The 13,339-nt window shown below is 58.3% G+C and overlaps 7 protein-coding genes across 7 annotated transcripts; 5 read left to right on the forward strand and 2 right to left on the reverse strand.

The window, feature by feature from the left end:
• Window positions 1-20: 20 nt before the first annotated feature.
• On the forward strand, window positions 21-4,996 carry SCHCODRAFT_02593200 (uncharacterized protein). The gene is made up of 5 exons (XM_050343996.1): window positions 21-428; window positions 477-648; window positions 698-2,962; window positions 3,011-4,431; window positions 4,485-4,996. Exons 1-5 carry the CDS (start codon window positions 249-251, stop codon window positions 4,839-4,841), a joined length of 4,395 nt encoding a protein of 1,464 aa, XP_050197221.1. The 5' UTR covers window positions 21-248; the 3' UTR covers window positions 4,842-4,996.
• SCHCODRAFT_01256951 (uncharacterized protein) lies at window positions 4,726-5,438 on the forward strand. The gene is made up of 3 exons (XM_050341332.1): window positions 4,726-4,879; window positions 4,928-5,360; window positions 5,416-5,438. The coding sequence occupies exons 1-2, from the start codon at window positions 4,854-4,856 to the stop codon at window positions 5,319-5,321; spliced, it is 420 nt and encodes a 139-aa protein (XP_050197222.1). The 5' UTR covers window positions 4,726-4,853; the 3' UTR covers window positions 5,322-5,360; window positions 5,416-5,438.
• Window positions 5,439-5,968: 530 nt separating this feature from the next.
• Window positions 5,969-6,551, forward strand: SCHCODRAFT_02643671 (uncharacterized protein). The gene is made up of 3 exons (XM_050346348.1): window positions 5,969-6,021; window positions 6,081-6,192; window positions 6,255-6,551. Coding segments are annotated over exons 1-3 (318 nt in total). The 5' UTR covers window positions 5,969-6,019; the 3' UTR covers window positions 6,459-6,551.
• Window positions 6,552-7,352: 801 nt separating this feature from the next.
• On the forward strand, window positions 7,353-8,867 carry SCHCODRAFT_02643673 (uncharacterized protein). The gene has a single exon (XM_050346349.1). It carries the CDS (start codon window positions 7,410-7,412, stop codon window positions 8,610-8,612), a length of 1,203 nt encoding a protein of 400 aa, XP_050197224.1. The 5' UTR covers window positions 7,353-7,409; the 3' UTR covers window positions 8,613-8,867.
• An 81-nt stretch (window positions 8,868-8,948) lies between these two features.
• SCHCODRAFT_02643675 (Pex19-domain-containing protein) lies at window positions 8,949-10,494 on the forward strand. The gene is made up of 5 exons (XM_050346350.1): window positions 8,949-9,044; window positions 9,096-9,664; window positions 9,713-9,907; window positions 9,961-10,128; window positions 10,265-10,494. The coding sequence occupies exons 1-5, from the start codon at window positions 8,981-8,983 to the stop codon at window positions 10,370-10,372; spliced, it is 1,104 nt and encodes a 367-aa protein (XP_050197225.1). The 5' UTR covers window positions 8,949-8,980; the 3' UTR covers window positions 10,373-10,494.
• Window positions 10,434-12,487, reverse strand: SCHCODRAFT_02556993 (uncharacterized protein; the record flags this gene model as incomplete). The annotated part of the gene is made up of 2 exons (XM_050343721.1): window positions 10,434-12,338; window positions 12,398-12,487. The coding sequence occupies 2 exons, from the start codon at window positions 12,485-12,487 to the stop codon at window positions 10,647-10,649; spliced, it is 1,782 nt and encodes a 593-aa protein (XP_050197226.1). The 3' UTR covers window positions 10,434-10,646.
• Window positions 12,488-12,658: 171 nt separating this feature from the next.
• SCHCODRAFT_02643682 (nucleotide excision repair, TFIIH, subunit) lies at window positions 12,659-13,306 on the reverse strand. Its single transcript, XM_050346351.1, has 4 exons — window positions 13,203-13,306; window positions 13,074-13,135; window positions 12,906-12,997; window positions 12,659-12,769 (listed from the first exon to the last, which is right to left on the reverse strand). The coding sequence occupies exons 1-4, from the start codon at window positions 13,232-13,234 to the stop codon at window positions 12,737-12,739; spliced, it is 219 nt and encodes a 72-aa protein (XP_050197227.1). The 5' UTR covers window positions 13,235-13,306; the 3' UTR covers window positions 12,659-12,736.
• Between the last annotated feature and the right edge of the window lie 33 nt (window positions 13,307-13,339).

Below are 13,339 nucleotides of genomic sequence, written 5' to 3' on the forward strand. Positions count from 1 at the left end.
TTTTGGCTGGTTAATTCCTTGCGCTCGCCCGGTCAACAATTCGCGAGCTTGCCCTTCCCAGCAGTCCACCAGGCACTCCGACAATATTCTCTGACCTCAAGCTATATACCTGGCCATAAGGGCCTTGTCTTGCGATACCCAACAGTGCTCAGAGCCAAGCGATCGCCCAGTGATTTCCTTCGCGACGAGATCCCCCTCGACCAGGACCCATCTCCGTAGCCCAGACACGCGTCAACGACACCGTCAACATGCCCTCTATTCTCTCCAAGGTCTTTGGTCGCAAGAAGGACCATGGGGAGTCGCGTTCGCACGCTCGCCAGTCCAGGACCTCTTTGCTCGATGGCAAGTTCGAGAGGGTGTCCCCCACGGTCAGCCCGTCTGTGGAGAACTTCCCAGACGCAGGACAGAGGAAGGAGCTGGAGAAGAACGTACGTGGTGCCCTTTGGAACGAGAATTGCCCAATGACGGTCATGCAGAACGACTTCAAGCTCACATTGAATCTCCCCGGCGTCAAGGAAGAGACTGGCGGACGCGCCTTGGACACAGTGTTCGAAGCCGTACCCTCATCATCCATCGGCGAGCGCCGTCTCTCCCCCGCCGAGGCCCTCGTCCTTCTTCGCGCCTGCTCGCAGTCCATCATTGCGCACGGTACGTCCTGATCCCCACGCATCTTTCCCTACCTAAACGCGCTCTCCAGGCCTTGAGACCCTTGGCATAATGCACCCGCACTGGTACTCCTCCTCCCCCGAAGATCAGCGGAGGCTAATCTCGCTCTTCATCCACTCGTTAAACTCGCCCGCCCAATCCCCCTCTGCCCTCCCCGCCGCGGACTTCGCATCTGAGGTGAAGTACGCGCGCTCGCCGCACGACGTCGCCGCTGTCCTCCGCTGGGGCCTGCGTCATCTTCAGCTCGACAGCTCTGCGCCCGAATTTGGGAAGGAGAGCGCGTGGTACACGAAGTTCAGCACCGGGGAAAGGCAGAGCAACTACTCCCCGAAGGCGTTTCAAGATATTCTCGTCCCCCTCCTCCCGGATCCGCACCGCGAACTGCTGGTCACCATGCTCGACACCGTGTCTTCGATTGCGTCGCATTCTGAGGCCAACGGCATATCGGGCAGCAAGCTCGCGAAGTTCGTGGGTCTGTGGTTCCTGACGTCGCAGCGCGCGGCAGACGATGACGACTTCGCATCGTTCTACGCACGCTGGGAGCGTATGGGCCGTATCCTCGAGCACCTCTTCCTCGCGCGCATTAGGGAGGAGTCGCTCCGCCTCAAGATGCCGCGCCGATTGACGGAGCTCGTAAAGCGATACCCATACTCTTACGAGCCCGACTCCGATCTACTTCCCCGTCCACCGTTTTCGACGCGTCTCGATAACGCGCTTTACGTACGCGTAGAGACAGAGATCGCCCCCAGCGTCGTACCGACCAAGGTGCACCCCCTCCGCGTTCTGGCCGAGGCTCTCAAGGCGGAGCCGCCTGCTGATGCCTCGGAGGCTCATGTCGCACTGTGGAACAGGCTTCGCCGTCTGCTTAATTCCGACGCTGAGACGAACCTCGGTAATGTCTTCGCAGATGACACCATTCGTCTGCTCGCCTTGGTTCCTGCGAACAATGACCTGGATTACGCGACAACGCGCAGGCAGCTGCTGCCCTACGAAGGTGTCTCTACGGCCGCTACGTCCCCCATCACCTCGCCCATCAGCCCGCCGACGACCTCGTTTGCCACGCCCTTCTCCGCGGGATCCTCGACCGCGCCCACCAGCGCTCCAGCCTCCCCCACTCGCGCATCTGCTGCGCTTCCGACTAACGGGAGCGGGCAACCCCTCGACTGGGCCCAGTTCTCTACCGCGGGCTTCCTGGAGAGCAAGGACGTCGCTCCGCTCGCGGCCACACTCCTCGATACCGACGTCGAGGTCACGACCCCGCCGAGCCGCCAGTCGAGCCGACGCCGCGTTCCTCGACTCACGGGACTGGACCGCGTAGCGTCGAGCGTACAGTCTCGGGCGTTGTCGCCGTCGCGGGCGCTATCGCGGTCACGGTCGCGCGGAGCGTCCCAGTCGGGAGTCGCGTCCCCATCGCCGGCGGATATCCCGCTCCCAAGCACGCCCGTCGTGCGCACGCAGGCGAAGACGACGCAGGTCTTCGTGCGCCAGCTCGACGAGGCATTCATCGACTTTTGGGCGGATGGCGTCGTGGATCCGATCGCCGCTGACTGGCCCTCGTTCGTCCTCTGTCGCCTGAAGGAGCCCGGTATCGAAGAGGGGCTGTCAGTGCCGAAAGTGGAGTGGGTGGTCATCGAGCATGCGTACAAGAAGGTCGAGCCGCCCGCGCCTGTGACGGAGGAGAGCGTGGATGCGGTTGCTTCACCTCGACCATCTCTCACGACCGACACGGCCGGCTCGCGCAAGCGCTTCTCACTCTGGGCCCGCGGTTCGTCGAAGCGGAACACGAGCAAGGCGGGCAAGATTGGCGAGCTCGGGGAGATCCTGAGCGATGCTGAGGAGGAGGCGGAGGAAGAGGGCAGGACGGTGCCGAAGAAGCCCTCGAAGGAGCAGGTGCCGCCAGTGAAGGAGGAGAAGGAGGCGAAAGAGGAGAAGGACAAGAAGGAGGAGAAGATGAAGGAGGAGAAGGAGGGTAAGAAGGGCAAGATGCCGCTCAAGTTCGCCGGCATCAAGCGCAAGTCGGTGGACATCAGGCGGTCGCTGGAGGTCCCCAGCTCGCCCGTGCCGCGCAAGTCGAGCGAGGTGCTGCCGAAGGGTGATAGGGAAGCGAAGGAGAAGGTGGATCGCGAGGCGTCAGAGGCGTCGGCGGCCAAGGAGGACAAGAGCAAGGTCGCTGAAGGCGTCGCTGCAGTAGCGGCCGGCGCTGTGGTCGGAGGTGCTGCTGTCGCTGTTGCAGACGCGGTCACTGGGGAGAAGAAGGACGAAGTTACCGAGTCTGCGCCTGCTGCGGCGGAGGAAGGTATGAGCACTTTGACTGTTTTCGCGCGAAGTTGCTAACAATCAATAGTTGCGCCTGTCGCTGAGGCAGCCACGGAAGAGTCCGCCGCTCCATCCACCACGGAGACATTGACGGAGCCTGCGCCCGCGGAGGCACCTCAGGCTGCTGATGCTGCTGAGCCGGCTGCTGTCGCCGAACCCGTTGCGTCAGTGGAGGAGCCAGTCGCACCCGTCGAAGAATCGATTGCACCCACCGAGGAGCCCGCTGCGCCCGTCGACGAGCCCTCTGCACCCGTTGAAGAATCCGCTGCTCCGAGCGAAGAGTTGCCCGTCCCCTCGACCGAGGCCACCGCTACTGTCGAAGCACCTGTTGAGGCTGACCCCGCGCCCGCCGAGGAGACTCCCGCCGCCGTGCTCGAGCCTGAAGCTGTCTCGCCGCCTACTCCGGAGCCCCCAGTCGTCGAGGAGGAATCTTCCGCCGTTGAGGAGACTCCTGCTATCGTCGAGGAAGTCGCATCTGTGGCTGATGAAATCCCTCCGGCTACTGAGGAGGTTGTGCTCCCGACAGATGAGGTTGCGCCGGCGGTCGAAGAGGAGCCGCCTGTGGTGGATGAGCCTGCGCCTGCGCCTGCGCCCGAGCCGGCTCCCATCGTCGAGGAGGAGACTCTAGTGGCCGAGCCTGCCCCTGAGCCGATCGCGGAGGTTGTCCCTGCCGAGGAAGATGAAGTGACACCGCCAGTAGTTGAAGAGGTTGCGTCGACTGTTGAGGAGATCCCAGCGCCGCCGTTTGAGGAACCGGTCGAGGAGTCCATCGTCGCAGAGGAGGCCGCGCCTACTCCCCCTGTCGAAGAGCCCGCACCTGTCGAGGAGGCCGCTGCTGAAGAATCTGTAATGGCTGCTGAACCACCAGCTCCCGAACCTGAGCCCATCGCTGCTCCCTCTAGCGCACTCGAGGATGAGGAGATCGCTGGACCTGTCGAGCCTGCAGCTGCAGAGGCTTTTCAAGAGGAAACGACGCCGGCTGGCGAACCCATCACCGAGGCGACACCAGCTGAGTCGAATGCCGCAGAGGAAACCGCGGGCACCGCCGAGGCTACAGAACCAGTTGAGGAAGTGGTCGAGGCACCAGCCGCTTCGTCGAGCGCGGACGAACAGGTGCCTGCGGAGGTTGTGGTGGAAGAGGAGACGAAGGACGCGACCGAGGCCGATGCCCCTTCTGCAGAGGACATCGCTCCCGCTGCTTCAGAACCCGAGGTCGAGGCGGTGAACGCTCCCACCGAAGATCAGCAGGAGCAAGTCGAGGAGGAGGCACCAGTGCCTGCCCCGTTGGCGTCCGATGAAGCTGATGCAGCGACATCCCCCGAGCCCGCAGTTGAGAAGGATGAGGCGCCTGCGACCACAACTTCCATCGGTGAAGAGGAAACCCCTGCTGACAATACGTCGCCGGAAGCTACGGAAGCGACTGAGCCTGAAGCCGTCGAATCAACGCAGGTATGTGATCGTTCGCACTCGTACAATAGCGTGTGTTCATCGTACATGTATAGGTTGATGATACGGCTTCCGCGCCGGACGCAGGGCACGTGCAAGAGGCAGCTGTTGATGCGGGCGATGAGCACGTAGATCTACCTCCGGTCCCTGTTGTTCCCAGCGAGCCCATACCGCCTGCCAATGCGCCTGCTGTACCGGATGTCACGGACGTCCCTGCTACGCCTTCGGCTGAAGTCCCTTCCGCAACTGAAGTTGCTGTCCCCGAAGAGACGTTGGAGATGCCGCCAGCCCCGGAGAGCGTAGTCGCGTCTGGAGCAACGCCAGGACCTCAACTCGCTCTCGACAGCAGCGAACCTGCGGCTGCAGCGGAGGCTGCAGGCGAGGAGGATAAAGTCGAAGAGTCGGCGTCCTAAGGGTGGGAAAACATGCCGGCGACTGCCTTCGAGAAAGAGTAAGGGTCTTGGTTCCCCAATGATGTGATGCTGATAGTAAACCGCAGATCGTCATCGTGTTTTAACGACATCGTTCATGTATTTGCTTCCTTTGATACCCTTTCATCCTGGCGGCCTTGTACGTGTTCCCTCACCAAATCGCAAGCATCCGTGCTCTTGTCTGGATCTCAAATGTTACTACTAACCATGTTTCATATTCTGACTGGCTTGTTACGCCCCACCAATCATTCTCTACTTCACGATCACGTCTATTGCCGCGATATACTTTACCGTCTGACCTGTTTGATCTGGTTGACCTTCTACTCCACGCCCTTTGCTTGTCTTATTCGGACCCTCGTAGGTTCAGTCCTTACCTACTTAATATGCAGTCTTGCATGCTGGAAGTGTTATCTCTTTTCTCGTCCGTCCACCTCAAGGCGAGGGCTCGATCGAAGCCAATAAATCTCTACTGACCCCTCGAGTGGAGTAATCGTGAGCAGGGTGAGTTCAACGCTCATGCTGTTACGTTCTGCGTTGACTAGTCACCCTGCAGCAGGTATACGGGTATGGGAACGCCCAGCACATAGAAAAGTCGTGAACGCAGCCCGCCAACGTCCACCATGGTCCTCAACAGCTCCAGTATGCAAGGGCCTAAGGAATCGTACGCGATCACTCCCGTCCTATCCGCCTGCCGTGATGCCTGCGCTATGAACTTCCAGCACCCTGCCGCCCCCGAGCGAACCGCACCCTTTGAAACAGCCGATCAAGCTCAGGTCGGCGGCATCCCTCACCGCGTTCGCCCAGCGCACAATCACTCTTCTCCGAGCGCACGATCATCACCGCGCACGCACAATCACCTTCGCTCCCACCTCGCGCCACCACCGTTCATCTTCGGTGCATGGGAGACCAATCCTCGCCCCGTCGGTGACTGATATCGCACATCAATATACATCATGTGCCGCCCTCACAAACGTCTGCCTGATCTCGCAAACGCCTACCTGATTCCGGCGGCAACGAGGCATCACTGTTTCGCGATCGCGCCTGGTCAGTGCGAATAGTACTTAAAGGGCATCGGGGGCGCGCCATAAAGGCCGTCTCGGCGCGTCATAATTCTCCTTCGGGTCGCGCCACAAAGCTCAGGCTCTCGGCCAGCTACAACCATGTACGCTCGCATCCGTGCTGCCGACCCCTTGCGTGCGACGCTCACTTGTTCCTCCTTAGGCCTTCGCCCGTACTGCGCGTCTTCGTGACCTGTAATGCTGAGCAGTATCGGGTTATAGACATTTCGGGCGCCCCGGACGGGGCGCACATACGAGAACGTATATTTGCGAAGGTATGGACTCTGTCTTTCGGTTGAAAGCGCCGCAGATGTGATAACGTACCCTTTTTCGCCAGATCAACATCCCCGAAGCACGACGGCCCCTCTTCAAAATATACCAGTCGGACATCGGGGGCTTCGCGCACAGCGACGCGCTCTCGGACACGGCATTGTTCGAGCTTTGCCACCGACACGGAGACGCAGCTGGCACCCTCAAATTCTTCATCTCTACGGCGCCAGACCGACCGCCGTCGGGGGATTACGAGCAGTATCTGCAGTAAGTTCTCTCGTTCACCGAGGGGTGTAGCAAACTTACGGTACCGACCCCAAGGATCTCGCCGACAGCGTCGATATCGAACTTGCGAGGGGCGGCCTCGAGCCAGTGAGCGCAGTACTGGGGACCCCATTGTCGGCTGTATTCTGAGTGAAACATGTATCATAGTGTGTACTAGACTATCGCTCCTATCTTCGCTTCTATCCTTGAGCAGGGAGAGTAAACGGTCGTGGAAGATTGGCTCACCGATCGCGCAGTTCACGATGTGGAGAGGCGGGTCATTCGTTCATACCATTGTCCTCGGTGAGTGCGAGAATACGTTATAGCGAGAAACCCATCATGCTGGATCGAGACAAGAGAGAGATGCTTGCTCTCCGGTGGTCCGCCGCTCTAGACTGAGATGAGAGCGTGTCAATCGATCGCCAAGATTAGGTGTCGAGGGTGTACGAGGACCAGGACAGGTGTGCTCCTGCCACCGAGTCCAAGTGGAGAAGGCGAAGCTCCCGAGGACTGCGAGCGCACATGCCAAATACAGGTCCGGGGTCAGTAGAGCTCGCATAGGCGTTCGTGGATCACTGATGACCGTCACGAGCGAGAGCTTCCGCGATGGCACGAGCTGGATTTTGGAGATCTATAGACTCGTCGATGAAGGGCCCTGTTTCAAGTCCATCGGAGGCTATCTCCCTCTATAGATCATGGACACATGCCTAGTACACCTATCCTCGAGAACAATGGACAGCGTCCCGAGACCCTAAGATCTTCGACGCTGTGTGAGAGGGGAATTGTGGCGTGGGTCGCCAACCGTGCCACGAAGTTCAACATCGGCATTTGCCGGCTTGCACGTGCTCCTTTTTGGTCACAAATCACGTTTTTTGGCAGTTTTTGCGCCTTGCCCTCCGCTAATTCCGGTTCCTCGCCAGGCAGCTCTTTTGTCCTTCGCTTAGGTCACTTCTTCCCTATGATACTCCAAACGCAAGCTCCAGACCGACTCGCGGCGCCATCGACTCGGCTGCCTGCTATCGCGCGCATTTCTCGAGAAACGCCCGGAGAACTTTCCAACTGCGTCGCATATCTACGCAAGATCTACAATCCACAAGTTAGAGGGTCCTCTCGTATACGCGAATCCGTTCTGGACGAGGTGCGCGTCAAATTCACAGCGGACATATCAATATCGGACGACGTCGAGGCGGCAGACGAGCTTCGCGCAGACGCATTCGAACGGTCCTACTCTCTACGATGGCTCAGCGCGCTAGTAGCACATCTCAGCTGCCTGGAAGAGGTCCCGGAGAAGACCCTCGACGATGCGACGTCGCTCATCGCACTCTGCGCAGGGCCCGCGTCTGCTGGTATCCTCACGCGCGACTTCTCCTTCCCGGCCACGCACCCGAAATTAGCACCGTCCATCGACGTGCGCCTTACGGACATCCCGCTCGACAATCACGACTTTCACAGCGTCGGCGCACAGACGTGGGGCGGAGCGTGCGTGCTGGCAGAGGCCATTGCAGAGGACCCTGCAAGTTTCGGGTTCACCCTCGACGCGCCTCGCGGCCTGCGCGTGCTCGAGCTAGGGGCGGGGACGGGCCTCGTAGGCATCGCGGCGGGGAAGGTGGTGCAGGCATTGGGCATGAATGACGCGCGCCTTGTCGCGACGGACTTCTACGACTCCGTCTTGCAAAATCTTGCCTCAAATATCCGCTCGAACTTCCCAGCGGACGGCGACAGCGGAGTGACATTTGAGTGTCACAGGTTAGACTGGGAGGCCTTCCCGCGGGAGACGGTACAACCAGCGCCCCTCGACGAGCCATTCGATGTCGTCCTCGGTGCAGACATCGTCTACGAGGCCGAGCACGCGACTTGGATCAAGAACTGCCTGGAGAGGCTCTTGCGCAAGCCGACATGGCCGTCCGAGCACACGACGCCGCCGCCAACCTTCCACCTCGTCATTCCACTTCGCCCTACGTTCGACAACGAATCGAGCACCATTGAATCGGTATTCCCGACCGCGCTACAAGCATCGGGATCCGTGGACGTGTCGATTGCATCGTCGTCGCCCGAGCTCGCGATCAAGTCGAAGGAGCTGATTATGTGCGATGCTGGAAGCGGGGTCAAGGGAGAGATTGTGCGGTACGCTTACTACCGGATCGGCTGGAACCTGAGCTAGCATTTATTGGACAGGACTTTGGTATAGATGTTATAGATGGGTACAAATGTTCATAGAGCATAGACGGGATGGATTGTAGACGCATCATGGATCTGTGTAGAGCTTTCTTTTGGAACGAGCATTTTGTCGTGTTGATGATTGTATAGAGGCACTAGAGTACATACAAAGGGTTTCATCTCTCCATTCCTACATCTACATTACTGCCTTGTATAGCAGTACAGTGATCGGACAAGAATATTGTGAGCGCGTGTGAGGACAGGATGAATATCATTCTGGCCTTTTGTCAATTAGATCAAGTGTAGTAAGGATGAATATCATATGTCTTGTGACATATAATCCTGCGTAACTTGTCCCCGACCATCATCACCATGACATCCGCCGGCCTTTCCAAGCACAAAATCGACACTGACGAGGATCTGGACGACCTGGACGGTGCATACTACGCCCAAACCGTCTATGTACCGCGTTAAAAGTGACCTTCAGATGTCCTGGACCAGTTCGACCCCGCAACTCCCACCTACCCCACACCCCCGGCCGACAAGTCCCCTCCCGTACCAGGACCACCGCCTCCAACGGTTGAGCGGCCAGCGTTTCAGCGGCAGCGCACGAACACCCGCGTCGACACGCCACCAGTGAGCGTGCCCGGCTCCGGCAACTTCCCCGGGCTGGACGCGACCGCGGAGGAGGACGAGGACGCGCTGACGGCCGAGTTCACGAAGGAGCTCGCGCGCGGGATGGAGAGCCTGATGAAAGAGCTCGGGGACGACGCGGTGAAGGAGCACGCGGAGGCGGGGAAGGACATGACGCCGGAGGAGCAGGAGCGCATCTTCAAGGCGGCGTGGGAGGCGATGCTAGTGGAGGGAAAGGGCGCGGGTGGGGAGGACCTGGAGGTGCTGCAGGAGCTGCTTGCGAAGACGGGCGGGCAGGGGAAGGAGGGGAAGCGTCCCGAAGGCGCCGGCGCGTCATCATCATCAGCCCCAACGGCCAGCGACTTCCAGGCAAAGATCAGGCAGGCGACGCAGAAGCTGCGCGAGAGCGAATCGAATATGAATGTGCGTTGCTTGTCTCTGCGTTTTGTGCTACGCTAACATCTCGATCAGAGCAGCGCAAGCGGTGGCGCGGGCCCTTCATCTGCAGATGTCGATTCACTTGAAGCCTTACTCAAGTCCCTCGACTTGGACAATCTTCCCGACGGCGATGAAGAAAAGGAGCTCACAGGCTTCCTCGAATCTATGATGAGCTCGCTAATGAGCAAGGAGGTACTCTACGAGCCCATGAAGGAGCTGGAGGAAAAGGTGCGTCGCGTGCTGTCTACTTTGATCGTATGCTGACACCCTTTCCTCACCAGATGCCTGCGTACCTCGAGAACCCCTCCGAGCCATTGCAGGCTGGCGACAAAGAACGATACCAATCACAACTCATATGCGTACGCAAGATTATCGCTACGTTCGACGAACCTGGATACTCTGACGAGGATCCCGCAAGATCAAAGAAGATTGTCGACCTCATGAGCGAGGTCAGCCTTTCCTTCATGCCGTCACTGTCTACATCATCTTCGCCTGCCCACTTTCACACTAACATCTATCGCGCATCGCCCCTCCTCATTTCGGACTCTTCCAATCCCCGGTAACCCACGCTAACTCTGGATATAGATGCAAGACTACGGCCCTCCACCTAGCGCAATCATAGGCCAGATGCCCGCTGGATTCCCTGGGATGGGCGCGGACGGCCAGTTACCCGCGGACTGTACAATAACATGAGGACGGCTCGGGCATTACAACAAGATATCCACCGCATGAAGATGATGAATGGTTCGAGGACCTTGTAAGGACCAATGTACACGTATTCCATCCCAGACAATGCAATAGCTGACCACACCTCCGTGCGAGAACGTCATTCACGGCGCGCCTAGTCAAGTATCTATCCTAGGGGGTGCTGAAGGCGGCGAGGATGCACTCGAGACTGATGATGGCGAGCAAAATGGGTCTCGCAGGTGAGGTGCGTGATGGGTGCCCTTGCAAGATGCAACATTTACTATTCATCGTCGGATCTGTATTCAATTACGGATTCCTTACGCTTCCACTCCTCTCTTTCCTCGCCCAGACATGCCCATTTTCCCTCAATTACCGGATGCGGTGGTATGGCGTCGACGTAGATCTGCCTTTTCATGTCGTCGGCGAAGTCAAGAGTCCGCTTGCTCTTGAATCCTTCAGGTAAGCCGAAGCAGTCGAACGTCACAGTGTCTACCGTCCCTGCATCCCACTGCTCACAAGACGTGGCTAATCTCCATGGGTCGTGGTGGATGGTTAGCTCGCGTAGTGGCGCGCCCAATTCGGTGCGGAATCCTGCCACCGTCCAGGCAGCGTACGTGATCTGGCATACCCAGTCGGCGTAGAAGTGGAGGTTCTCCAGGGCCGGGCAGGGAGGTATCTGCGGCTTCGGGGCGTCTGAGAGGCAGCAGAGGGCGTCGCAGATGTCCGTCATCTGTGCTTCCGCATATGATGGCGAGCTGATGACGACAAGAGTATGAATTTTGGGCATGCTTTCGAACAGGTGCCCCCATTCCGCGGCGGTGGGTGGCTCGCTGCAACAGTCCAGCATGATAACGAGTCGGGCATCAGGGCTCGCGACACCAGCAAGGCACCCGAAGTTATCGATCCCAGTTACGAAGAGGGTGCCAGAACGCACAGCAATTCGTCCTCTGAACACGGCCGATGAGGATTTCGCTCCCAGTTGCACGGTATGGAACGCTCGCTGCAGTAGACGGCTGTGCGTCGAAGGTGCCAGCATAGTGACCAGCTCATCGTCCGTCGCGGCCGGTTCGCACGAAATATGTACGTCGCACGTCTCCGGTATATCGAAGTAGTGCAAAAGAGCGCATGTGGAAGGGGCTCCCATACCGTCGAACTGCAGGCTGCGAAGATGGGGAAGTGGGACAATGAGGCTTTCTGGACCCGGTTGATCGCAGTTGACGCAATAGTCGTTGAGAGCCAACACCTCCAGCCGTGGAGAACTAGCCAACAGGTGCCAAAACTCCGTATCTTCGGACGCGTTGTCGACACATTCGTGAGCCGCGAAGTGGCTGAGATTCGTAAAGCTGTTATGCCTCCATGCAGCGCAGTGCGATAAAGTCAACTTGCGCACAGATGGCAGATGCTTGTCAAAGACGGCACATCCTTCGTCGATCCATCGACCCCGTGATGAATCCCGAATGCGAAGGGACAGGCTCAGCAAGTGCTGAGGGGTACCCTTGAGGAAATCGCAGAGCTGGCGGAGATCCTCGTAGCGCTCGACGACGATGTGGAGGGCTTTTAGGCGCGCAAGATGATGGACCACAGCATCTTCTAGGACACCGACATCGTTCCTGGACAGCGCGACATCCTCGCCGGAAGAGAAGAAAACGGTGAGGGGACTTCCAGCGGATCGAGTGAGAAACGTTCGCCCAACTTCGACAGGGTCGTTGCGGCTTAGGTCAAGGGTACACCATAAAGCGGGAAGAGAAATAGCGGTGTGCCCCCAATGAGTGCAAACGCGAGTGATTGCAGTCCACAGAAGTGAACGAGGGCTTGGCCAGCGAGGCAGGAAATCGTCGTAGTGTGGCTGGCAAAGCAGGAAAATTCGTCCGAGCAGCTCGGGTGGAAGCTTGTTCACCGGTGCGTGAATATTGTAGGCTTTGTTCACCGCTGCAGTGAAAACGCTTTGAATGTGCTGATCAATTTTCCGGAGCTGCATATAGTCGTCAGTTCTGTTGTTTCCGTACGCGACCGATCTGGTGTACAACGTACTTCAGTTAGAAAGGCATGCGCGCTAGCCTTCGCGATAGAGAAGCGAAGGGCTTCCAGAGCGTCGAGACAGTCCTGAGGCAAGTCAGACATGATCGTCGAAGTGAAGGGACGGGCACGCTGACATCGCGTGTACACGTGGACTGGTAGGGCGTGTCGTGCCGACTACGTACACGAGGTTATTCACGTCTACCATCGGGAGTCCTATCCGTCATTCATTATAGACCACGCGCACCTTTTCCATAACCGTGTGCTACGTCGAGCGACGAAGTCATGCACAATATTGGATGAGCTCGCACTTTCAGAACAATACGCGTACGTGGGTGAATCATAACAAAACTGTCAATTTTCGAGAGTATATGTATTCTTCTCTAGCTGGGAAACAGCGTCAGCTCGTCGAAAGCGGCAGCACAGCTGAGAGGGTTGCGAGGACAGAATCAGGAAGCATACGAGTACAGCGACTGCGGGCGGAAGAGGAGAAAAACAAGAGCCTACAGCCACGGGAGCGCACCTCAGTCTCGAGCTCGCGCCGTACGCGCGTTTCCTCGTCCGCCTTTATGACTATGTGCCAGTCGTCAAGGTCTTCGATGATGAATCCGCCGCCTGGAAGGAAGGGACATATGCGTCAGAGGTAATCAGTAGCGAGCATCGTGCGCATGTAATTTCACAGGAAGCGCACCTCCGCCGGAAGAATTGTACTTCTCATTCAAAATGAGGAGAATTTGCTTGACCGCAGGATCACTAGTAGGGACGGAGGCGCGTCAGAATATTGCCATGTCTCGAACAGCTCAAGGTGAGAGTAGTCTACCACGTCAAGAGCACACCCCTGATCGCCTTCATCCTTCTCCTACGCCTCCAAGTGTTTGCTGCACGACCTAAGTAAGTGCGAGATGAGCGCTCGTGTCAAAGTCGAACATGCGGAAAAGCGTGCGAAGGTGGGCACGT

This window comes from Schizophyllum commune, assembly GCF_000143185.2.
Source record: "Schizophyllum commune H4-8 unplaced genomic scaffold SCHCOscaffold_15, whole genome shotgun sequence".
In the NCBI taxonomy this organism is placed as follows: Eukaryota; Fungi; Basidiomycota; class Agaricomycetes; order Agaricales; family Schizophyllaceae; genus Schizophyllum; species Schizophyllum commune.